General features: G+C 44.1%; 2 protein-coding genes across 2 annotated transcripts; one reads left to right on the top strand and one right to left on the bottom strand.

Annotated features, from left to right (window-relative positions):
• The first annotated feature begins 9,916 nt into the window (after positions 1–9,916).
• On the top strand, positions 9,917–12,198 carry mterf2 (mitochondrial transcription termination factor 2). The gene is made up of 2 exons (XM_006795746.3): positions 9,917–9,968; positions 10,833–12,198. The coding sequence occupies exon 2, from the start codon at positions 10,859–10,861 to the stop codon at positions 11,984–11,986; it is 1,128 nt and encodes a 375-aa protein (XP_006795809.2). The 5' UTR covers positions 9,917–9,968; positions 10,833–10,858; the 3' UTR covers positions 11,987–12,198.
• A 9,508-nt stretch (positions 12,199–21,706) lies between these two features.
• On the bottom strand, positions 21,707–26,062 carry LOC148101900 (dihydrofolate reductase). The gene is made up of 6 exons (XM_087842900.1): positions 25,847–26,062; positions 25,447–25,496; positions 25,110–25,215; positions 24,880–25,006; positions 22,904–23,019; positions 21,707–22,436 (listed from the first exon to the last, which is right to left on the bottom strand). The coding sequence occupies exons 1-6, from the start codon at positions 25,951–25,953 to the stop codon at positions 22,346–22,348; spliced, it is 597 nt and encodes a 198-aa protein (XP_087699026.1). The 5' UTR covers positions 25,954–26,062; the 3' UTR covers positions 21,707–22,345.
• Between the last annotated feature and the right edge of the window lie 719 nt (positions 26,063–26,781).

Here is a 26,781-nt window from a genome sequence, read left to right as displayed (position 1 = left end):
AGTGAATTGAACTACATTGAATTAAACAAAGCACCAACAACACGAGCCTGCAGTACCCGTTCTAACACTACACTTGACACATTACCTTAAACATGAACAACTGTACGACTTTATGCATTATAAATTATCCACAAAGTTGCTACAGTATCTTTTCATGAATCACACTGAAACTTTTCATCGTGCTATTATTAGGAAATAGTTACGAGAGCTGTGATGTGATTTTTTTACTAATACTGTCATGGTCCCTGTGCCTCCCCTGAATTGCAGTTGATCTCTGGCTCTTCTTAAGGCTGGGGCTCTGAGCTATTCGTCGCTGGAATAGTGAGTAACCCTCGTCAGTATTGCCTGGCTTCATTGTGAATCAGTTGTTCCCGTGCTTGCCGCCGACTTGGTTTATCTGGACCCGCCCGTTTTGACTCCTGGACCCCGTGAGTGTGAGTGGGTTGCTCGTGTGAGGAGTGTTTGGACAAGGAGCGGAGCAAGTGTGAAGAAGTGTGTTTCCCCGGCCTATTGATCCCCGGGACCCTGGTGTTTTCCCCCCCTTCACGTGTACATAGCGCACCGGAGTGATTAATAAAGTATTGTTGAACCGTGCTACCTCAGTCTGTGCCTGAGTCCGTCCACCACCGTGACAAATGGTTTTTGATTGTTTTATGCTTTGCATGTTTGTTTGTTTTTTCACTTTTTATTTGCATGCTTTTATTTGGGGAATTATTTGGGATTTCAGTTCACATTGAAGTCTCCCAAGTTAAAGGCAATACGACACACCTGCTCTGTTAAACTTTCTTAATAATAGAGACAAGCCAACAGCAGGAGAGAGCCACAGCAGACCAGGCCAGGGGGATTAAAGAGTGATGTTGGAGTAAGCTACAGCAGACAGAGGACAGATATCTGGACAGATATTTTGAAATCTGGCAGAGGGGTGGCATAGTGGTCTGGGTTTTTCAAGAGAGAGAGACAGTAGTGAGAGCAGGAGGCAGACAGACAGCATCTTAGCCCTTGTGGTATTGTAACAGTAAAGTAAGTGAGGATCACCCGTGGGATCTCTCTTTGACCCTTCATAGTACTAAAGAAGGATTGGTGTTGACTCAGCACTGACTGAGTGACTCAGCACTGCATGCTGACCTTCACTCACAAGTCAGCATGCAGTGCACACAGTGTGGACAGAAGACAAACGGGTACATGAGGGATGACAGGGGACTTTTTTATTGGACTTGTAGCTCTCTTTTAGGGCTTTGGAGGCACTTTACTGCAAAATCTTTTAGTTTTGTGGGGGTTTTCTGTATATATACTGTTTTAGAACTCTTTTTATGTTACTTAGTCTTTTAAACTCTTTAGTTGTTCCTGGCCCAGCCTGGTTTTACAATGTTATTTTATTGTAAATTAATTATTTTTTTGAACTCCTTGAGATTTCAGAGATTATGAGATAATTTTTTTTAGGTGTGATCCACCTAGTCAAAATGGTCTGCTTCTCCTTTCTCTTTTATAAGACCTACTTCCCTCAACCAGGGTCAACGACACCAAGGACAAGGACCAGCAACACCTTATTCAGATGTGTGTGCAAGCGGGTGTGGTGGAACTTTGAACCAGTATGATGGTGGGGATGTGATCGCAAGGAGCTCCAATGAGAAGGGAAAATGTACTACAGCAGAAAATCTCATTTTCTAACATCTGTCCAAAAGCTAGCCTTACCACTGCCAACAACTGGAAAGAGCAAATGGATGAAGCAAACAAAATCATGCCAAGTACCTCGGTACTAGGTAAAAGTACCACTAAGCCTGTAAGCTTGGAAGCTTGCAAGCCTGTGAGGGTGAGCTGGTGAGGTTTTACAGGGCGCAGAGTACAAGCAGTGTTGGGAAGGTTACTTTTAAAATGTATTCCATTACAGATTACAGAATACATGCCCCAAAATGTATTCTGTAACGTATTCCGTTACGTTACTCAATGAGAGTAACGTATTCTTGGGAAATACCCAAAATACTTTGGATTACTTAATATATTATCATGCTGTTTACAACTACATGAATGTACTATTGCTGTGATTTATTACTGTTACTGAAGGTCCGCGGCTCCGAACCGTAGTAAAGGGACCTCTGGCTAATACGGTGGGTTCTGTGTCGGCTCGTAGCCGAAAACTAGCTTTACTTTGTTGTCTGGGTCAACTTTGCTAGCGAGAGACAGAGAGAGGCATTGAAAGGCTGCTCCAACAGAACTTATTGTTTTTGGAGGAAAACACGAACACGGTGTACAGTCGAGTCTTAATAGCTTACTTACAGCTGGGCTCGTCAGGCTCTCTTCTTGGCTGCAGTGGTTATTATTATATTTACATGCTTCCAGCTCCCGTTTTTGCTCGATGACAGCTCGTACTTTTCCTTTTTCTCCCTCCCTCGCTCACAGACACATAACGGGTATGGCACTCCATTCTCCCTGCAGCACGGACTACACTGCCTATGATGCTACATTCTTTAGAGCTATACCGGTAGCATTCTGCCTATTAGCTTAGCACAACAACAACAACAACAGGCGCTCTCTCACCCAGGAAACACGCAGAGAGAGAGCGTCACCCTGTAACCATGGCAACCGTAACGCTGCCGCCTGGAACAACAGAACGTAGCTGTCAAACAAAACCCAAACAGTCCTGACCCGCCACAATATGAAACAGGGAAGTACCGCCGTGTAATCCATTTATTTCAACAAAGTAACTGTATTCTAAATACCACCTTTTTAAACGGTAACTGTAACGGAATACAGTTACTCATATTTTGTATTTTAAATACGTAACGGCGGTACATGTATTCCGTTACTCCCCAACACTGAGTACAAGGCATCACTGGACAAGATAAAAAGAGATTTGTTAGATCCACTACTGAAGCCATAGAGAAAGCCAACAGGTAGGTTTGGATTAAGAAGACAGATTAAGCACCTTTAGGCAGCTGTTGTTGTGATTTGATGTGAAATAAATAAAACTGAATTGAATCCATTGATACCTGCTGCTGGGACATAAGCTGGGGTCTGATTAGCTCCAGAAGACGGCCTGGAAAAAGTCTGATGCTGAAAGACTGCATTACTCCAGGTTACATCACTCATCATGCATCTTTGTGTATCTGTGAGATAAACCCTTCTTCCTCCATGCAAGCTTGATTGCACATTTGTAAATGCATGCAGTTCAAGTTTTGTTTACCATCATAATGATACTAGGTGAGTGGACTAATCTGAGCTAAATCTGCATTAGAAAACTTGTATAAGGTTGTGTTTCTGGTATATTGCACTGTCACTTTTATTTATTTATTTATATTTGTCACTGTGAGAGGACACAAATTATTCATCCGTTGCTTTATCAGTTTAATAATGCAACAACTGAGGAATTTGTACAAGACACAAAAGCTGTGTCCTGTTATATCAAGCTAAGCGACATTCACAGTACATTTACAATATGAATGTGAATAGAAGACGGCGTCCTTATCAGTGTTACTAGAAGCCTTGAAATATGTTTGATTATAAAGTAACTGTCTGTGTCTTGTGTGACCTATTTTTTTGGGTAGCTGTAAAAGATTTTAAATCTGTCAATAATAAACTGCTCGGCTTATTTACTTCGCCAGCCTTCTGCCCAGTTGTTTAATATGACACCAGACTAATTAATAATAATACTGACTTTGACCTGCCATAAAACAACAGGTATCGTATTACTCCACTTTCTCATTCTATGTTGGGTGGGTGGCTGTAGCTCAGGTGGCAGAGCAGATCAACCACTAACCAGAAGGTTGGTGGTTTGATCCCAGGCTGCTCCAGTCTGCATGCCAAATATCCTTGGGCAAGATACTAACCCCATGTTGCTCTCCGATGCATCCATCGCAGTGTGAATGTGTATGAATGGTAGATACTTAGCGCTAAAGACCTCAGAAAAAAGTGCTTGTGTGAATGGGTGAATGAATTAGTTGTATAAAGCGCTTTGAGTGCTCAGAAAGAGTAGAAAAGCGCTATATAAGAACCAGTCCATTTACCATTTATAGCTGATTAATAGTACAACTATGAAAATCAATACTTCTCTCTGATGTTGGGTCCTTGGGTAAATACTTGCTTAACATTAGCAGCATACTTCATACTGTAATATGAAGCGGATTTTCTGTCTTGCAACACTGCAAAGGTAACATAAACAAGGACAGATCTTATCTTCGTGCATGCTATGTAAAATCTGCATGTTCTTCTTGGAACAAAGTAGTCATTCTCTTGGATATCTTTCTTTCATTTTCACAGGTTGTTACTGCCAGAGCTTGCAGTATGTTGAGGAGAGAGGGCAAACAGATAAGGGGGAAACCACATATCTGCACAGGAAACAGGTTAGTTGTTGGTCTAATAAGAGGACTTGGTCAAGATGGATTCATTGGATAAGTTGGATAGGTCAGTAAAACATACTGACTTGAGTCCCATTAGGCGATCTGGCGGAGATGCAAGTCTATGATTAAGAACTAGTCTATTTATAAGCGATAGAATCACATCAAATATGTTGCAATATATTTATGTTTCAGATCTTGCCAAGTCACGCACCAGTTACATCAGTTTAATTATGGAGCTTCTTATTTCAACTTGCTGATTTTCAGTTACACAACAAGGTTGTTGTCTGTTACATTCTGCTATAAAGCCATGCTATGAAAGGTGTCTCTAAAGAGAGGTACACAGTTTGTTGACTTTGCAACTAATGGTACAGCTACACTCCTGTGTAAAAAGCCCTAACATGACTGCCGTTCAATGCATTCATCACAAATTAGACCCTGCAGTCGATGCTGTAAAACATGCTCGAGAAGCCATTTTTACATATTTACTGATGAAACTCAGAAAGTGCACATAATAATCAATAAATGGGCTTGCAGATGTGGGTAAAAGAGGGCCAAATGCCCCAGATCACTGCTCCACAGGAAGCAGAAAAAAATAAATCATCAAGTGCACCCTTAGTGCTTTCATAGGAATTAAGTACCAGCCAGGTGCTGCTAATCAAATGCATTTGATTAACCAAAATATCAGCAGTTGTGGCCACCTCCATAAAAGCAGAGGTTCTGGCAGTTTGCTGGTGTGAAGCATTCAGGTGTGTTTTAATGCAATGCCAAAGACGAAAAACATCAGAAATGATATTACAGAAGCAATTGTGCGGCCCATCAATCTGGGAAGGGTTAGAAGGCCATTTCCAATTCATCATTCTACAGTGAGAAAAATTATTCACCACTGCAAAACATTCAAGACAGCTGCCAGTCTTCCCAAAAGTGGACATCGCAGCAAATTCACCCCAAGGTCAGAAATAATATGCAGTGAAATTGCAAAAAAAAACCAAGAGCTACATCTCAGACAGAACAGGCCTCAGTTAGCAATATTGGATGTTACATTTTATGAAGGTAAAGTTAGACAAACACAAGAAATGTGTCTGTTTGCTTACTAAGAAAAAGCCTCTCCCAGAAGAAGATGGGAGCACAGCTTGGATTTACAAAGTTGGATCTCAACAAACCACAAAACTTTAGAATTAGAAGAATTATGAATTATGTACTATGGACAAAATGCATCATACTACAGCTGATGAAAACCAATCACAGGATATAAGCAAAAACACCTCATACCAAATGTGAAGCGCTGTGGTGAAGAAGTAGGTTTGTTTTGCAGCCACAGGACCTGAGCACCTTGCAGTCATGAAGCTGACCATGACCTCTTTTGTTTACCTGCATTGAAGATTCAAATGTGAAGCCACCTCACAGGGAAATTAGGTTATACAACAGGAAAATGATCTCAAGCACAGATGCTGCGATGAGACCTTGAGTGTATAAACAAAGACCTCAATGAACCTCAATGAACGAAAGCAATGTTAGAACAAAAAGTGGACCAAAATTGCTTTAAAGTGATGTGAGAGACCAATAAAGTCATATATAAAAGCAATAAGAAACCAGCATGAGCTATGGGGGAGTTCACACACTTATTTAGAGTGTAATTTATTGGCAAAAAACAAATATTAAAAGCAAACAAACAACTGATCGAATCGTTTTTTTCTATTTAAATGTAAATTTTTAATTTAAAAGCTCCTTAAATTTACATGGAATCTCTTGACACTTTAAGACATTATATATTAAACACCCAGCATGCCCCTGCGGGCGGTTTATCCTTCAAGCTCGGGTCCTCTACCAGAGGCCTGGGAGCTTGAGGGTCCTGCGCAGTATCTTAGCTGTTCCCAGGACTGCGCTCTTCTGGACAGAGATCTCCGATGTTATTCCCGGGATCTGCTGGAGCCACTCGCCTAGCTTGGGAGTCACCGCACCTAGTGCTCCGATTACCACGGGGACCACCGTTACCTTCACCCTCCACATCCTCTCGAGCTCTTCTCTGAGCCCTTGATATTTCTCCAGCTTCTCGTGTTCCTTCTTTCTGATGTTGCTGTCATTCGGAACCGCTACATCGATCACTACGGCCGTCTTCTTCTGTTTGTCTACCACCACTATGTCCGGTTGGTTAGCCACCACCATTTTGTCCGTCTGTATCTGGAAGTCCCACAGGATCTTAGCTCGGTCATTCTCCACCACCCTTGGGGGCATTTCCCATTTTGACCTCGGGACTTCCAGGTTATACTCGGCACAGATGTTCCTGTACACTATGCCGGCCACTTGGTTATGGCGTTCCATGTATGCCCTGCCTGCTAGCATCTTGCACCCTGCTGTTATGTGCTGGATTGTCTCTGGGGCATCTTTACACAGCCTGCACCTGGGGTCTTGCCTGGTGTGATAGACCCCAGCCTCTATGGATCTTGTACTCAGAGCTTGTTCTTGTGCTGCCATGATTAGTGCCTCTCTGCTATCTTTCAGTCCAGCTTTGTCCAGCCACTGGTAGGATTTCTGGATATCAGCCCCCTCCTCTATCTGCCGGTGGTACATACCGTGCAGGGGCCTGTCCTTCCATGATGGTTCCTCGTCTCCCTCCTCTTTCTTGGGTTTCTGCTGCCTGAGGTATTCGCTGAGCACGCTGTCAGTTGGGGCCATCTTCGTGATGTATTCTTGGATGTTCGTTGTCTCATCCTGGACTGTGGTGCTGACACTCACCAGTCCCCGGCCCCCTTCCTTACATATATATATATATATTAGGGGTGCAACGATACAACAAAATTCACGGTTCGGTTCGGTTCGATACTTTGGTGTCACGGTTCGATATTTTTTCGATACAAAAAAAATGTTCATGCCTTTTTATTAATTTGTCATTTATTAAATTTTCACGGCACATTCTGCACCACATCTCTGTGCGTTCATCATTTGTTTGAAGCCAGCTCACTTCCTGCAACCACTTTTCCGAGAATACGTGCTTCTTTTGTGGTTCGGACTCCTTCTGACATTTCTTTGGAGGTGGAGGAACATCACAGTAATTGCTTAAAGGAGCTTCTTCGACATCTTTAAGAGTTCTAAACAAATGTCTGTCCTCCTCCTGAAAATCTTATGTACGCAAACACGCGTTGCAACTTCTTATCTTGTGCGGGTTTTTATTTTGACAGCGAATGCGCACCTGCGGACCACTTATGTGCAGCCCTGGTTATTTAGCTCGTCATATTGCAGCCACAGAAATTCTTTTGTCCATGAAACCATAAAGCTGCACTTTCTTTTTGCCTTATAGTCTGATTTGTCATAACCTTTCCGTTTTGTCACTTCTTCACGCTGACCTGTCTTATTTGGCTCAGCAGAACTAAAATATATATCCTGCTGCTTTTACACACACACTAACATAACGCTCAGCGATTCTCTGCGCGATCAACCTCTCACATGTTTAAGCTGCGGGAGATTTCACTTGTCATGTTTGCATAGTAAGCTAACGATTGATAAGACGATGTCAGAGGAATTGGTGCGCAAATTATCATCACTCACCAATCAGTACTGTCGCTTTCTATACACAGTTCACGCGATTGCAAAGTGAAAGCAAAAAACAAGCGCAAATTCAAACGCGATTTCAGTATGTCACATATTGACAGTGGCCGATGCCAATGACATAATTACCCAGCTACATTTCCGAAAGAATGCAAAAGCATTGACATATATTTTTCCTTCCTACGATAGGCCGACGGGCAGGGCAGAGATAGATTTTGGTAGCCCGACTGGAAAAAAGCCCCAGGACGTCGGGCTAGCGATTTTGCGAGCCCTGTATCTGATTGAGGAATCACTCATCTTTGGAAAAGAGAGTTTATTATGGAGAAATGTCTCTTTCCAAAATAAAAGCTATACTATACGCTTCTTCTGGGCTATATTCTCAGCAGCATATTAAACATATCAGGTCCCCATAAGGAGAATCATGTGCTAACGGCTGTCTAAATGACTCGGGTAAAGTTTGTAGCATGCGTGCTTGTTTTTGTCTGCTTCCACTTGTCTTTGCACTAGGATGATGTCGGAGTAAATGTGCAGTCATATTGGTTGTGTTCCCACTAGTGCTGTCAGCGTTAATCTGAAATGACGTTAAGGTCACAACACGGCAAATCTCCGTTAACGAGCTACCGCGGATCGCCTCATGAGTGGGGCTGGAAGACGTCAACACATTAACGAGCTAACTGCGCTAACACACTAGTTCCCACCAATTGAGCATTGCTGGCACATCCAACATACTGTTTTACTTTTGTCCATGACACGCTTACCTTCAGGGTCATACGTCACATGAAAACCAAAATAGTTCCAAACGCCAGATCTGAATGAGGGTGGGGGAGGTTCAATTTGCCATGTTGCAACGAGCTTAACTTCTGTCTAGCTAGCTTGCCCTGCGCTCAGTGAATCTGTGTTCGACTACTCCGCCTAGGCTGCACTGTCGAGCGCAGATCCACTGAGCGCTCAACACAGACAGCATCGTCAGAAGGAAAGTTGATAAAATAAATTAAAAATGTTGTATTGTTCGATACATATGCGTACCGAACCGAAAGCACTGTATCGAACGGTTCGATATCGATACGAGTATTGTTGCACCCCTAATATATATATATATATATATATTTTTTTTTTTTTCTTTTTTCTTCAGTGAATATTAACTTCAACCTTGCTTTACATGCAGCAGTAACAGCATTAATTATAACAATGTTTGAAATAAGTATGATGACAGTTCTTGTGATTTCGAGAGTCTGCCTCTGTGTGTGTAACTGTGCTACTGCTATAGATAATGAATGTGCATATGTTGATTCCTGCAGTGACTACTGTTCCTCTGCCAATAAAAGAGATCACAGGCTGCTACGCACGGACTGGAACCAATAAGTGTTTTAATGTTAGTTTTACTTGACTTGTTTATGAGGCTCCTTTTTAAATCAGTGATCATGTCCAGAAACAATCATCTCAAAGATGGACAGATTTGAAGAGGATCTGAAAAGGATCTTTTTTTCTTTCTTTTTTTAACAAAAGCACTGACCTCTTTTCCTTTGAGACGTATCATCTGTTTACTATTATATAAACTATAATGAACCCAGATACTCACTCAGCAGCAGCAGCAGCAGCAGCAGTTCCTGTGCTACTATATGGAACAGCTTGCAGAGCTGGTGATCAAGCATCGTGATTAAGCACCAACTGCGAGGAAACTCTCCGTGCGTTCAGTCCAATTCAGCCCGGCACTGATTACACTCATCAGGGCCCCGTATGCTGCAGGGTTTTGAAAGAGCACCAACTGCTGTTTGAAATACAGATTTTTGTCAAAATTATTTAATTATCGGACATATGGGCTGCAATAAAAAGAGTGCTGCTTTAAAAAAACAGAGAAGTTGGGCAAATTGGTACATCAAATAAAATAACACACTTTTACATCGACTTCTCTGCATTCTGTCTGTAAAATAATTTTTCTATTTAAGGGTCAGTTGAGTTTACAGGTAGCTGCCTTGCTTGCAGTACCAGTCAAGGCCTGTGGGTGTCGCTGTGGAACACCACACGACACAAAGTGTAGACGAAGAAATCGGTTTCATAACAAAACGTCACATCCTCTGACCGCTAACAAAGGTAATTCATTTTTGTTTTGGTTATTTTGCAAAGGTTTCCCCAGTGTTTCTAAAATGTATACATCTTTTGTCAGCAAGAATGAATAAATATTATAATAAATGAGCTGTCAGCTGTATATTGAGTCTATCTCGCATAGTTGTTAGCTCAGCTGACACGCTCTGTACCCGGCATGACTCTTCAAATGAAAATGCTCGGGTCAGTGCAAGAAGGGTTGTATTTTGACATGGTCAAATAAATGCCGTCAGTCATACAAGCAGCTTTTGTGAAGATGTAACGAACATGTTTATTTACAGTGCTGAAATAAAAAGCTTTGAGTAATAACAGGCTGCTTTCAAAGATGCTATCTACAAATAGTCGTCAATAGTGTCAGGTAATCGAGTTGGCTCTTGCTTTTCCCCTATGAAACATATGGCAGCAGCTGTACAGAGAGACCATTAAGTTCCGATAAAAAGCCTCTGTTATGCATGCAAAGATAGGATGAGTGACATTAACTAAAGGAGCATGAAGCAGTGGAGTCAGAGCTGGAAGATGATGGTACAAAATGAGATGAAAGATTTAAAGTGTGTCAGTTTAGAAATAATAAAGGTAGATGAATCAGTACAGGTTGTGCTTTAGAAATATCCCCAAGCTCTGCGTGTCTGGACCTTGTTTTTATTCGCTTAGAATTTATGGAGTTAGAAAAAACATTAATGTTGTTCTGCTGTCATGATGGGCAAAACCTCACAGAGCAAGGGTGACCACAAGTCACCCTTGCTCTGTGAGGTTTTGAAGAGTAACCAGAGCTTACTTACCTATATAAGTAACCAGAGCCTTAAATGTAAGGCTCTGGTTACTTATATAGTTTCTTTTCCTCCTTGTGTTTAGGGGATTGGTGTTAGGAATTTGCATCAATGCTGCGTTCGATCGCGACCTTCCTGTGCCTCCGGTGCCAACCTGTCACAGCTCTACCTTTAAACCTCAGATCACGTGCGACACATAGTGTAGCAGAGAACCAGCAGACTGTAGAAGCTCTTTATGATCTATCTGTGGACATCCAGAAGGTCCGGAAACTTAAAGGATGGGTGCTGCTTCAGAGTCCAGCCTACACAAAAGAAGTAGCTGAACTCCTAAAGAACATGGGGGCCTCGGGCCCCATCATTGCTCATATTTTAACAAGTCATCCTGAGGCTGTCCTCTGTAATCCTGAGCAGATTTGCACTCAAAAGGAGCTGTGGATGTCTGTGTGTCCAAACCAGAGGGAGCTGGTTGGTGTCATTGAGAAATTCCCAGCCTCATTTTTCACCTCCTCCAGTCACCATGACAACCAGCGAAACAACATCTCCTACTTCCAGAGTTTAAACCTGAACAAACGAGTCATCACCAAACTCATGGCCAGCGCTCCTCAAAGCTTCAGCCGGCCAGTAGAGCAGAACGAGCTGATGGTCCACACTCTCCAACACGCCTACCAGGAGCTCGGTGGGGAGGAGGCTAACATGAAAATCTGGCTTCAGAAGTTGCTGAGTCAGAACCCGTTTGTTCTTCTCAAACCTCCAGAGGTGCTGAGGGAGAACTTCCTTTTTTTGAGAGACAAGGGCTTCAGCACACCCCAGCTGCTCCACCTGCTGTCCAGGCTGAAGGGCTTTGTGACTGAGCTGAACCCAGACAGTATGCGTCGCACTCTGCTGTACTCTCAAGACACCATCGGGTGCTCTGAGACAGAGCTGCGGGACATCATCCTCAGGTGCCCAGCTCTTCTGTACTACCCTGAATCTACTCTGGCTGAACGTTTCGAGGGTCTTCTCAGTGCTGGGATCAGCATGTGTCAAATCACAGAGACTCCAACTGTCCTAGAACTAACCACGCAAATAGTAAATTATCGCATCCAGCAACTGAAGGCTCGAGGTTATGACATAAGGACAGGTAGTCTGGAGGTGCTAAATGGCACTAAGAAGGACTTTGAGATGAGCTTTGGAAAACTGCAGCTCCGTAGGGAGAGACCACTTTTTAATCCTGTCGCCCCTTTAAAGGCGGATGATTGACACGGGTTGTATGGACGAACACTAACTGGATCCATGTCGTTCTTATGGGTATTTGTACTTTGTAAAAGATTAAAGTGTCTTCATTACAAATGGGCTTTCACTTCCACTTACATTATAATCATATGTTTGAATTTATTGCTGTAGTTGCTGTAGGGTGGCTGTAGCTCAGGTGGCAGAGCAGGTCAGCCACTAATCAGAAGGTCGGTGGTTCGATCCCAGGCTGCCTCCTGGCTGCAAGATACTAACACCATATTTGCCTACTGGTGGTGGTCAGAGGGCCCGGTGGCGCCTGTGTCCGGCAGCCTCGCCTCTGTCAGTGCGCCCCAGGGCAGCTGTGGCTACAATGTAGCTGCCGTCGCCAGTGTGTGAATGACTGAATGTAGTGTAAAGTGCTTTGGGGTCCTTAAGGACTAGAAAAGCACTATACAAATGCAGGCCATTTACCATTTAAATTGGATTAACTACAATGATGCCATTTAATCTGTACAGTGAATTTTGCCTGTGAAGATGCCTTAAATTTGAATCTGAATACTCTGGAAAACAATCTATTAAAGACTTGCTTCATAATTTATTTATTTTTTACTTGTATGTTTAAAACTGGGTTTTAAAAACAGCTGAAGGTACAATGCAGAGAATGTTTCATAGCCTTTCTCCTGCCAAACTCTCCAACCTCGTGGGATGTAATGTAATTAAAATCCAGTTAACAAGCTATGGTGTGAAGTGTTGTTAATGTTTTTTTTTTCCCAATCTATTTAGGTTGTGTGAATTTTTCCCAATTGTAAAAAAAAAGAGTAAAATTTTCACTTGTAGTTCAGACCAAAGAGAGGTGTGATTGCACCCCAACATTCAGTTTTTACAAGTCTGAGGTGTTACAAAGAAAAAGCAGTGCACTTTCATGTAGGTGTAAATTCACACTGGAAGAGATGAGAGCGGCTATGTGCTGATTTATCAGACTGATATCAGAAAGTGAGACAAATGCAATGGCATCTTAATGTGTCAGTTTTTAGTGAAGATGCAGTCCCTTGTCAAAAAAAACCTCATATAATCACATAAAACTCTGCATGACATGACAGCTCGGTGACAGACGTGCTGATTGGTCTATCAGATGTATCACGGAGAACAAACAAGGCCTTTCAAACCATTTTATTTACTGTCTGTTCAAGTGTCTCACTTTCACACAATGTTCTCGGCTGCACAACTGTTACCCTCAGGGATGAAATCTAACTGCGCCTCAGATTTTTATTGTTACTCTACAGATGGAGACACTTTATTAGAAGCTATTTCACTTCTAAAATGTCACTTCATTATCATTTCAAATGAATTCAAATGCACCCACGCAAGATAAAAAAAAAAAAAAAAAGGAACAAAAGTGATGTGCCTTTGATTTCGGACCGGACCTTTGCAGTAGACTTTCATTTCATTTAGACTAAATCGATTTTCCATAAGGTTTGACTTCATTAATTAAAGGTTTTCATGTCTGTGTGTGTCACGTGGTTCTAAAAAGGCTTTTGGATAAGTGCCCATTTTAGCATAAGCCACAAAATCAATATACAATCATACTAGGCATTGTCTAAACCAAGAGATGGGACCATAAAATGTCTCATTTTGAATGTATCTTAATGTTTCAAAGCCAGCAAAAGCCCTTGAAACATGCTTAAGAGTGCCTTTTAATGGAAGCGAGCATCACAGCTAATGAAGTCATGACTTTATGCCTCAAGGTCCCCTCACTCTTATAATGTAGACGATGGGGGTCACAACAAAGAGACTGAGGACTTGTGTGTCTAGAGGGGCGGGGGTGTACGTTAACAACCTCCCATCTGCTGCTGTCTGAATCACTCACCATGGTCCCGTAGACACGGCCGTAGCCATTGGGCAGATGATTCAAAAAGTGAGTGCATCTGGTAAAGAATTTGCGCTCAGCAGATGGATGTTTGACTAGAGTTTATTTTCCAGTCATTCACAACACAGAAGCCCCGAGGGGCCGCAGCGTTACCTCGAGTAAACTGCAGCTGACGAACTAAAGGTTTCTAACTCTGCACAGCGCTGACATTTGCTTTAATTCATCATGTTGCAAGGTTACGGTGTTCGTCTTTAGCCGATGCTTAGTAATGAATACGAGGGAGTTAATCGGGACGTATCAAGGCGAGGCAGATGAGACGAGGTCTCAGGTGTATAAGTGGAAGTCATCTCGATTTCTTACCCAGTGTCCTATTGTCCTCAGTGGACACCCTCATCCTCCTGTGCTGAGCGCTTGAATTACACGGGCAGGCTAGAGAGGTTAATAAGTAGGAGTATAAATTGTCCTTTTTCATTTCAAACACACCAGTGGTTGAAACTCCCCGTGCTTAACATTATGCTTTTATGGGTCATATCTCACAGGAAACAGATGACATCTGCAATTAGAAGATATGATTTCCAGCTGATGCAGGAGCTCAGACGACCACCGCTGCAGTAAATAGTCCTCATTTGAAGTCAGTGTGAGTTAAGCCCTGGCATTTTCATTTAGAAGTCTATACTTCAAAAGCAGCGAAAGGAGGTGGAAAATGAGCTTTTTGCCACTTAAATATTCCACTAGGAATATTTAAGCGGCAAACAAATCAAAATGTCTTATGTTAACCAGAAAAGAGAACCAAACATTAGAATATTTAAAAAGTAATGTTTGGGTTTTATTCATACTAATGTCACTCGTGGATTTTCAGCTTTAAAATGTGTTTGACTCCATGCTGTGAGTTGTTCTGGTGTATTTACATTTATATCATGAACTGGAGATGCTGCGTGCTCTAATCTCAGTTTCTCTTCCCCCACCTACACTAGAAAGTTTGTTTTCTGTCACCCTGATGACACCGCACAAATATACTTTACATTCTGCAGGAGGGAAATAAATGTCACATTGATGGATGTTCAATAGCAAGAAGTAAATAACTTTCTATATTGAACGTTCCATCTGAGATTCACAACGTTGAAGCAGAGAATCATCTGTCACTTGGTGAAATCTCACCTGTTGAGGGCTGTGGTCTGTTAGACAGCACCATCATTTATTCACTCGTGACTGAATCTATCACTTGATCAACCATTTGAAGCAACAGTTGCCGGTGCCTAAACCTGAGACAAGTTAAAATATGCATGCCTTTAAATAGCAGTCTTTTTTTTAAACTGAGTTTTTACTGTTTCTTCAAATAACTCTTGGGCTAGGGATGCACCGATACCACTTTTTTGGAAACGAGTACGAGTACGAGTACTTGCATTTCAGTACTCACCGATACCGAGTACTTAATAAAAACATGATTTAAATTTACAGGTAACAGCTTTAGTCCTATAATTTAACAAAAACAACAACAACAAGGGACTGGTTTGGAATTAAAAACATTTATTTAAAATGAAAAGCATGTTGTATGCAACATATTACAGAATAAATAATTATAAAAAAACAAAATTTAATTTTAAATTTGTTCGTCTGTTTCTCTGTTTAGAAGTCTCACTAGCACAGTCACAGCTGGGATGACATCAGAGGCTAGTGCATCGTAGCTGCTCACTTTTTTAGTTAGTTCCTCAAAGGGGGCGTGGCAACAGTCGTCTCCATAAAAGCCCATTGGTGAGCGGTGAGATAGTCAGGGAGTTCGTACTCGGACACGCCCAGCACTCGCTTTTGCTCAATGAGGGACTGGAGCATGTAATACGTGCTGTTCCAGCACATCTGTACGTCCTGCTGCAGTCTCTTTATTGGCTGGTTGAGCTGTCCCTGAATGTCCTCGAGGCGGGAGTAGGCTAAGGCGGGATGTTTAAAATGCCCAACTATTTTCCGTCCCACTGCTATAGCATCAGCTATGCTCCTCTGTGCTAATAAGCATGGGTAAATAAGCGTGGGTAAACTCTTTGTACTCATTGTCGTGTTGGGATTTTGGTGCTTGATTAAATTACTTGTGTTAAATGCGCTACCTTTAGAGCCTCCTCCTTGCAGTCCGCCTTTGTTTTCGCGTCTTTGTTCACTTTGAAATAGTTCCACATGGCTGATATGTCTCGCCTCGCCTTCTCCCCGCTCTGAGTAGTGTTGCCAACTTAGCGACTTTGTCGCTATATTTAGCGAGTTTTCAGACCCCCTAGCGACTTTTTTTCTAAAAAAAAAAGTCGCTAAAAAAAGACGTGAAAGACATTACAAAAAACAATAATTGCTAAAAGAAATTTAATTTGTAGTTCTAAATAAATTCTAAATGCATTTAGGACGTTTTTTTGCTCACTTTATGTCTCGTCCACGATGTTATTTCTCTCTCCAGCAGCGTAGGTTACAATTACATTAGCATGACCAATTATGCAAATTAGGTGATGACGTCATTTAGCGACTTCTAGCGACTTTTAGGACAACCAATAGCGATTTTCCTTACTGAGGAGTTGGCAACACTGGCTCTGAGCTGCAGCCGGGGCCTGGGGGCGGGCACTCGGGGCCTGTGATTAACCCCTTACATGCCGCTCAAACATAGACAGGTCTCAGACCGTGGTATCGGTCCTCGGTATCGGGGGACTTTTAACGAGTACTTTAGAAAATGTGGTATCGAGGCCGATACCGGTATCGGTATCGGTGCATCCCTATCTTGGGCAGTATCAAAAATCCATCCATCCATCCATCTTCATCCGCTTTATCCGGGGCCGGGTCGCGGGGGCAGCAGCCTAAGCAAAGAGGCCCAGACCTCCCTCTCCCCAGCCACCCCCTCCAGCTCATCCGGGGGAACACCAAGGCGTTCCCAGGCCAGCCGAGAGATATAATCTCTCCAGCGTGTCCTGGGTCTGCCCCGGGGCCTCCTCCCGGTGGGACATGCCTGGAACACCTCACCCAGGAGGCGCCCAGGGGGCATCCTTACCAGATGCCCAAACCACCTCAACTGGCTCCTTTCGATGTGGAGCAGCAGCGGCTCTACTCTGAGCCCCTCCCGGATGGCCGAACTTCTCACCCTATCTCTAAGGGAGATGCCAGCCACCCTTCGGAGGAAGCTCATTTCCGCCGCTTGTATCCGCGATCTCGTTCTTTCGGTCACTACCCACAGCTCGTGGCCATAGGTGAGGGTAGGGACGTAGATCGACCGGTAAATTGAGAGCTTCGCTTTTACACTCAGCTCCCTCTTCACCACGACGGACCGGTGCAGCGTCTGCATTACTGCAGCTGCAGCCCCAATCCGTCTGTCGATCTCCGGCTCCCTTCTCCCATCACTTGCGAACAAGACCCCGAGATACTTGAACTCCTCCACTTGGGGCAGGACCTCATCCCCGACCCGGAGTGGGCACTCCACCCTTTTCCGGCTGAGAACCATGGCCTCAGATTTGGAGGTGCTGATCCTCATTCCCGCTGCGTCACACTCGGCTGCGAACCGCTCCAGTGCGAGCTGGAGGCCCTCACCCGATGAAGCCAACAGAACCACATCATCCGCAAAGATCAGAGATGAGATCCTGAGGCCACCAAAGCGAAAGCCCTCCGCCACTTGGCTGCGCCTAGAAATCCTGTCCATAAAAATTATGAACAGAACCGGTGACAAAGGGCAGCCCTGGCGGAGCCCATCACCCACCGGGAACGAGTCCGACTTATTGCCGGCAATGCGAACCAAGCTCTTGCAACGGTTGTATAGGGATCGAATGGCCCGTAGCAATGGGCCAGACACCCCATACTCCCGCAACACCTCCCACAGGACACCCCGAGGGACACGGTCGAATGCCTTCTCCAAGTCCACAAAACACATGTAGACTGGTTGGGCAAACTCCCATGCACCCTCAAGTATCCTCGAGAGGATGAAGAGCTGGTCCAGTGTTCCGCGACCAGGACGAAAACCGCATTGTTCCTCCTGCATCAGAGGTTCGACTAACGGACGAACTCTCCTTTCCAGCACCCTGGCATAGACTTTCCCGGGGAGGCTGAGGAGTGTGATCCCCCTGTAGTTGGAACACACCCTCCGGTCCCCCTTCTTAAAGATGGGGACCACCACCCCGGTCTGCCAATCCACGGGTACTGCCCCTGATCTCCACGCAACATTGCAGAGGCGTGTCAGCCAGGACAGCCCTACAACGTCCAGAGCCTTCAGGAACTCGGGGCGGACCTCATCAACACCAGGGGCTCTGCCACCAAGGAGTTGTTTAACTGCCTCAGTGACCTCGCCCCGCGAGAAATTGGCGGGTCATTCCCCTCATCCCCAGACTCTGCTTCCTCCTTGGAAGACGCGTCAGTGGGATTAAGGAGGTCCTCGAAGTATTCCTTCCACCGCCTGACAATTTTCTCAGTCGACGTCAGCAGCGCTCCGCCAGCACTATACACAGTGCAGGTAGAGCACCGCTTTCCCCTCCTGAGACGCCTGACGGTTTGCCAGAACCTCTTCGAGGCAGTCCGAAAGTCTTTTTCCATGGCCTCATCGAACTCCTCCCACACCCGAGTTTTTGCTTCAGCCACTGCCCGAGCCGCATTCCGCTTGGCCTGTCGATACCTGTCGGCTGCCTCCGGAGTCCCACAGGCTAACCAAGCCCGATAGGACTCCTTCTTCAGCCTGGTGGCTCCCTTCACCTCTGGTGTCCACCATTTGGTTCGGGGATTACCACCACGGCAGGCACCAACCACCTTGCGGCCGCAGCTCAATGCAGCAGCTTCGACAATGGAGGCGCTGAACATGGTCCATTCGGACTCGATGTCCCCCGCCTCCCTCGGAATGCTGTTGAAGCTCTGCCGGAGGTGTGCGTTGAAGATCTCGCGGACTGGGGCCTCTGCTAGTCGTTCCCAGCACACCCTCACTACACGTTTAGGTGCACCAGGTCTGTCCAGCGTCCTCCCCCGCCACCTGATCCAACTCACCACCAGGTGGTGATCAGTTGACAGCTCAGCCCCTCTCTTTACCCGAGTGTCCAGAACATATGGTCGCAGGTCTGGTGATACGATTACAAAATCGATCATCGACCTACGGCCTAGAGCGTCCTGGTGCCACGTGCACTTATGGACACTCTTATGTTCGAACAAGGTGTTCGTTATGGCCAAACTGTGATTAGCACAGAAGTCCAATAACAAAGCACCGCTCGGGTTCAGATCAGGGAGGCCGTTCCTCCCAATCACGCCCCTCCAGGTCTCGCTGTCATTACCCACGTGAGCATTGAAGTCTCCCAGCAGGACAACAGAGTCTCCAGGTGGAGCACCTTCCAGCACCCCCCCCAGGGACTCTAAGAAGGCTGGGTACTCCGAACTGCCACTCGGCGCATAAGCGCAGATGACAGTCAGGACCCGTTCCCCGACCCTAAGGCGCAGGGAACAAACCCTCTCGTCCACCGGGAAAAACCCCAACGTACCGGCAGCAAGCCGAGGGGATATTAAAATACCCACCCCAGCCCGCCGCCTCTCACCAGGGGCAACTCCAGACTGAGACAGAGTCCAGCCCCTCTCCAGGAGACTGGTTCCAGAGCCCAAGCCGTGCGTAGAGGTGAGCCCGACTATATCTAGCCGGTACCTCTCAACCTCACGCACTAACTCAGGCTCCTTCCCCACCAGAGAGGTGACATTCCATGTCCCTATTGCCAGTCTTGGCAGCCGGGGGTCAGTCCGCCAGGGCCTCCGCTCCTGGCCGCCACCCGGCACACAATGCACCCGACCCCTATGGCGCCTCCTGCGGGTGGTGGGCCTGCGGGAGGATGGGCCCATGTCTCCTCTTCGGGCTGTGCCCGGCCGGGCCCCATGGACTAAGGCCCGGCCACCAGACGCTCGCCCTCGGGCACCCTCCCCGGGCCTGGCTCCAGGGCGGGGCCCCGGTAACCCTATCCCGGGCACGGTAAACTGTTCCCTCTGTGTTTTTTTCATAGGGGTCTTGCTTTCAAAAATCAAATTTTTGAAAGCAGGAGTAGGTTCGAGTCCTATGCTTCTACTGTTCTTACTAGGACAGCTTATGAAAGAAGATTTCAACCAATCATGTCATCAAGCTCTGCTAAAAAGCAGGGCATGTCATCAAGCCTTGCTTTTTAGCAGGGCTTGATGACATGCCCTGCTTTTTAGCAGGTGACATGCCCTGCTAAAAAGCAGGGCTTGATGACATGCCCTGCTTTTTAGCAGGTGACATGCCCTGCTAAAAAGCAGGGCATGTCATCAAGTTGTATATACAAAAACGTGTGTAGACGTGCTTTGAAAATGAGTTCAGAGGAGAATTGCCAGACAGTAGGAAGGCAACAGTAGCTTAAATAACTACTCATTACAATCAAGGTGTACAGAACAGCATCTCTGACCACACAACAGACCTTGAAGATGGGCTACAGCAGCAGAAGACCACACCAGCTCCCACTCCTGTCAGCTAAGAGCAGCAAACTGAGCTCACCAAAATCAGACAACAGAAGATTGGAAAAATATTGCCTGGTCTGAGTCTCGATTTCTGCTGCAACATTCAAATGGCACAGTCAGAATTTGGTGTAAATAACATGAAAACATGACCCGATCCTGCCTGGATCAACAGTTCAGGCTGCTGATGGTATAACGGTATGGAGGATATTTTCCTGGTTCTCTTTTTGAACCCCTTTCATTTAAATGCCACAGCCTACCTGAGTATTGTTGCTGGCCATATCCAACCCCAGCGTATACCCATATTCTCATGGCTGCTTTCCAGATATTGTGCTGTGTTACAAAGCTCAAATCATCTCAAGGTGATTTCTTGAACATGACGAGGTCAGTGTACCCAAATGGCCTTTAAAGTCACCTGATCTTTTTCCAATAGAGCACCTCTGGAATGTGGTTGAGCAGCAGTTTTGTTTCATGTGCAGCCGACAAATGTGCAGCAACTGAAAAATGTTTTTAATGTTATAAAAACAGAAAAGAGCCGCCCTGACTGTTAAGTAGTTTTCTTATCATTTATTGTTTCTGACATGTGAAAACTGCACACGGATCTTGTCAAAGTTTGTTACTGTGCGAAAGGAAAAAGTGAAAAAACTTTCTTCTAGAGGGATTCAACAATGAATGATCTGTCTTTTCATTTTAAAAGAGAAAAGACTTGGAAGGATGAAGACTGAATGAATGCTTGGTGACCTTTCTCTTGACCCTTTGTGACTTCCCTGCAGGGGATGAGACAATCCAAAGCGTGGGTTGGTCATGCCCTTATTCAGGAATGGGCATTTTGGGCTGCAGACTCTTGCAACAGTAAACTACACATGTGCCAAAAGCCTCCTGTTCTAGTTAAAAATATTTCCTTGGATAAAGACCCCTTTGTATTCCTCATTGTTTTGGGCTTTTTAGCAACAAATGTTCCTCTTGTAATTGGATTAGTGAATAACTGTGCCACTGTGTATCCTGTCCCCGTATGCTCATTTCATTGGCTCTGATTAGATATCTACTCAGGTGGTGGTTGGTTAGAGATAAAGACTACATGAAGTCATCATAACAGAGGTCTAAGCAAAGCAGTGATGGATGCTAGACAGGAAGATAAAAACTCCCACTTAGGTTTGTAGTGAAACACTGATCCATGAAGTCTTTTTGATAGACAGTCATACACCCACAGACAGCCCATGGAGCTTTTTAGTGCTAAAATATATACATAGTTTACTCATAATTGAGGTGTTTTCTTGTTCTGGTTAAGTTAGATTTATTTCCTGAGCAAAAAAAATGCACTGGCTAGAAACAAGAGGTAAAATATTGATAATTAGTTAACAGCAGCGTGCTCATAAGCTTTTGGTCTCTTGCCTCATTGATATATCGCCATCTACTGGCTAAAGGGATCACGTACAGCCAGATAAGAGTAAAGTATTTTATTAAAACTGAGGAAAAACAAACAAACAGTGTCAATTACTTCTCCATTAATAATTCACCATGTACTTATGGTTCCATCTTTAAAAACATCCCAAGAAAAGCCGGTATCAACAAATACGAGTCTCACTATTTTTGAACTACCGTGGATTTAAGCAGTAACGTTTTAAATAAGACATATTATAATGTGAAAGCACACAGGTGGAGTTATTAAATCATCACTTTCTAAACAGGCACCTGTCAAGCTGACTGAAAGGGTAATAGATCTACTGCGATACCTGGAGTACTGGCATCGATGCAGGCTGCTGACTGACTCAAGCACATTTTCTGCGCTGCATTAAAATGACTGAGTGGGAGGACGAGATAGGAATACTGCCAAACGACAGGGCAACAGGAGAAAGTGACATGCCAGATCTGATTAAAGCAGCTTAAAAAAGAGCAGAAACTAAAAAAAAGTAAAATAGTTGAGCAGCAAGCACTGCAGCACCATTGGAGTGTCTGTACTTAAAGTGGCTATGGACTGCAAAGACAAAGAAGTCTCATTTATACTGTTTGAATTATTCATCGACTACATTACTAAAAGTCTTTTTTAAGACATTGGCATTTCTTTAATTAAAAAAGGTATTCTACTCAGAGTCGGCAGTGTCTCTCTTGAATACTTGGTATTTGAAATTAATGCCATTCTCCTCTTGAATTTCACTTGGCACACCGGGAAATCTTATTTGAAAACAAGAGAGAAAAAAAAGGTTAATTAGAACAAAAACAACTGATCATAATTTAATAAAACAATCAAAATGCAAATTGCAGATAGGTAGAGTAGAATTATCCTCGCATTCATTAAACTGGATATTAAGAGGTTGATTATGAAACTCCACGATAATCTCCCCTAAGTAAACATTTGCCAATTTACTAATTCAATTCAGTTTTATTACAGTAACAAAGCTGTTCAAACTCTTGGTAAGCAACCTGTTAAAACCAAATGTCTCAGGCTGACAGATGGTGCTGATGTTGACTTTGTAACAAAAAGCAAAAATCACTTCCTCACTGGCGTCACAGGCTGGCTGGGTGCACATAAAAAAAGAAGCAAACTATTTCATAACAATTTCAGTGCCGGCAAATTCACAAAGAGACACTGAGCCTTTGGGATCAGTGTGCCCTGCACTTCAGATGAGGTGAAAACTTACTCTTCCTGTAGTTGAAATAGATTTTTGTCAAATTCGGGGAAGAAAACATCACAGTCATAGTCAGCCATGACGTCTGTCAGGTAGAGCAGGTCACACCAAGGGTGGTTTAATGCATCCTGGTTAAAAGGAAAAGGAAGAGAAATGCTATTCACATTGAGGATACTAAAATACAGTTTTCCCCAAAGTAGATTTTAGGATGTTGTTGGTGGATCTTATTCCCTATGATAGCCCTGAGAAAGATACTCTAAATATATGCAAATCCTCTGACAACCAGAGAACACAGCTAATTGCTGCAGCCACTGCAACTCTGTTAAACCACTAGAAACAAATGTGTGAAAAGCTGATCAATATATCACCCACTCAATATAATTTAACTTTAATGAGGTGCTGAGGCTTAGAAAACAAGAATGCTGTGAGTTAACATGTCACTTTGGAAATAAGGCACTTTGTTATGCAATGGGAGAAAATCACCATCCACTTAGAGCTGAGTATGTGAATAATGTTCCCAAGGAGCCACATTTAAAGCCTCTTACTTTAAATGTGTGAAACTCTAAGCATGCATTTGAATTTTTCACCTGTAACCAGGATGTAGAGTCAGTAGTTAGCTTCTGGCTCCTCCAGTCTGCAGACTGACATTGTGGTGGACCACTTTCGGTCTCCCTGCTGACATTACCTCAGACAGGGGCCCCCAGTTTGTTTCTGAGCTTTGGTCTGCTATGGCTGACGGCCTGGGGGTCAAGGTCCACTGCACCACAGTATACCACCCGCAAGCTAACGGGATGTGTGAATGGTTTCACCGGTCACTTAAGGCCACGCTCCGGCTTCCTTAACAGGTGGCGACTGGGTCGACCGTGGGTTTTGCTGGGATTGCGTAGTGCAGTTAAAGAAGACCTCGGGGTTTGAACTGGTCCTCGGCCAGCCCCTCCGGGTCCCCGGGGAATTCTTACCTGAGAGCCCTCCCCCATGTTTCCATACCTCTTTATTGCTTTTTCGCCCCCCAAGGAACTCATTTCATGCTCCTGGTCCTGTGCACCCCTGCCTGCCTGACACTTTTGTTCCGAGTTCGTTGGACTCTGCTCGTTTTGTTTTCGTCAGGCACGATGCCCATAGGACTCCGCTGCGTCCACCATATGACGGGCCATACAGGGTTCTTAAACCAGGCAACAAACATTTCATTTTGGACTTTGGGGGTCGGCAGGAGGTTGTCTCTGTGGACAGACTTAAGCCTGCACATGTAATGCAAGAGGATCAGGTGGTCCCGGCCCAGGCCCCTCTCCGCGGCCGCCCACCTGCCACCGGGCTGATGGATTCTGTTTTTTCCCCCAGGAGCGACCCACAATCAACGGAGTCCGGGGCATGTGTGGTGGACTACTAGAGGGCTCCACTCACACCCAGTGTTGAGGAAGTGTGTTCCTGTGTTTTGTGGCGCGATATGTGCAGTTGATGTTGGAGAAGAATAAAGAAGGAGTGAGAACTGAGAGCTCTGTGTCGTTGATGCTTACCTCCACAACATAACCTTAGGTAAGATACAGAAGCCTGAATTGCCCCCAATGCAAATGTGTGTGTGAATGTTAGGCAAAGTGCTTGGATATAGAAAAAAGCCCTGTGTGTTTATATTACTGGGTGAACGAGGCCTCTAGAAAAAAAAAACACTTTGAGTACGTACTTAGACAAGAAAAATGCTATATACATACCAGTCCATTTACAATTTATTCAAGTATCACAGTAAGTTAGGACAGTTCAGACAGGATCCATGTTAAAAACTAGCTGAAAGGTGGATGAATTGAGGGCTTACACCAAAGTAAATATTCTTTTTGACTCCAAATCATGCAAGTCTATTATAGTAGAGTCCAAGAATAAAAATATGGAGCTGTAAATAAGCTCCTGTCTATGGTTTCTAGTGTAAGACCTGTCAATAACAGGTCTTACACTTTAAATACACTGCAGTCTAGGTGGATGTTGCCATACTGGTTTACCTTGTAAAGCTGCACTCCACCAACAATCCAGATGGTCTCTATTAAGTCAGCGAGCGGGGGCTCTGCAGCCAGGCGGATGGCACTGTCAAAGTCTCGACACAGGAAGTGTGCGTGATTGGGAACCGTGCTGAAAGACAAGACCGCAAAAAGAAAAGATGATGAAGAGAAAACGGGGAAAAACAAAACTGATTTCTGGATGATGTGAATTTGTGTGTCTGTGTAACACTCACTCCAGAGTTTTACTCAACACCACATGCAAAATATTGGGAAGCGGAAACAAAGATTCAGGGTGGGAGTTCCAGCAGAGTCTACCCCAAACCATAAAATTCATCCTTCCTGTGTTTTAAAGAATAAAACATAATTAATATCTCGGCCTTTGTAATTTCTGTTTCTTTTTAAATTATTGAACATAATATAGGGCCGGGTATCAAAATGTTCAAATGAATTAAGCCGTCCTCAAAGAATTTACACAACTACAGTAAAACATTGCCAAATCCCTCAGTCCTAATGCCAAACTGAACTGAAATGCGCACATATGAGAAATGTATGATGGGATGTGAAGAATACCTGGTCTTGACACCGTTTTGACAGTGTTCATAAAGTACTGGAATTCAGTCCTGTGAAAGTCACATTTCCAGTGTTAAGTCAGGCAGAAAACAGTTGCATTTCACAGTAAGCTCATTATTCTGAGAAAGCTGACTGCTGCTCACAGAGTACATCTTTTATTATCCCGGTTACTCAAACTCTGACTTCTAGCACTGCTGCCCTCACTGTTACAACTTAATGGCACTGATATTTACAGCACATACTGATTGTTACCTTTGTAACTACTCTTGCTGTTTGAAACATATTAGATAAACAGAAGTAAAACTCACATCAGCTGTCGCCCATGCATAGACTGCTTATTCTATTTGATTTTTTTTTTATTAATTTATTAAAAGTGTCACCACAGCGGTTTAACTCTTACGGTAAATCCCAGGGCAGTTTTCCATCTTTCCCGATCCCCATGTCGTTGCAGGCTGCTGCAATGAGGCGAACGGGTTTCTTTTGCGGTTTTTCGCAGCTCGTTTCCATCTTCAGCAGCACTCAAGCCAAACAAACCAGAAGGGATCAAGCTCTGCATCGAGAAATGCGCCTGTATGGGAACAATTTATTGGGGTTTGGATTCTATCGCCGCCCACCGAGTCTAAGCTCCTTATTGGACACGGTCAGTGCATCCACGAGAGGATTGTTCGCGTTTTTCACAGCAACGTGACTCACGACGTGCCCTCTTCGCTAATGCACAATAATCCCCCAAAATATTCAGACCTTTGTGTGTGAAAACAAAGTGAACAGTTTAGTTCAAAATCTCAACACAGCTGCTGCAGACACGGAAGCTGGTAAGTAAACAAAGATGAACTTTGATTAAATTGCAAAGTAACAAAGTGTGCTGCAGGGTTCAGACAGGAAAGTCAAAAAGACAAAACAACAACAACAACAACAACAACAAAAAAAAGTCTCCAACAAAACATAATCCAACAGAAGAACAATGTGAGGCCAGAAAGACCCCAAAGCACTTTTGGATAAATGCGTAAAGGTAAAACAGGAAACCAAACCAACAGATATGATTGGTTAACTAACTAAAAGGGCGTTATTCCTGCTTTGAGTTACACTGTAAAATGTAATATTGTGTTTAATTAATAGGCTGAACTCAGTTTTTATCAATTTGTTATCAGAACTCGATTTAAATAAGTTACCAGTACTTTTTATGCAAAAATGCTGATAAACTCAATTTATTTGAGTTGTCTTAACTTAGAAAAACTAAGTAAGCTGGAAGTTTTGCTTCTCAGGGCGGAAGGATGAAAGATTTGTTTTGAAAATACCCCATCACTACCATCCTCCTCCCTCTTGGATCAGTCCGCA

The sequence above is a fragment of the Neolamprologus brichardi genome, chromosome 7, assembly GCF_056152115.1.
Source record: "Neolamprologus brichardi isolate AB-2024 chromosome 7, ASM5615211v1, whole genome shotgun sequence".
Taxonomy (NCBI): domain Eukaryota; kingdom Metazoa; phylum Chordata; class Actinopteri; order Cichliformes; family Cichlidae; genus Neolamprologus; species Neolamprologus brichardi.
This window is presented reverse-complemented; position numbering and strand designations above follow the sequence as displayed.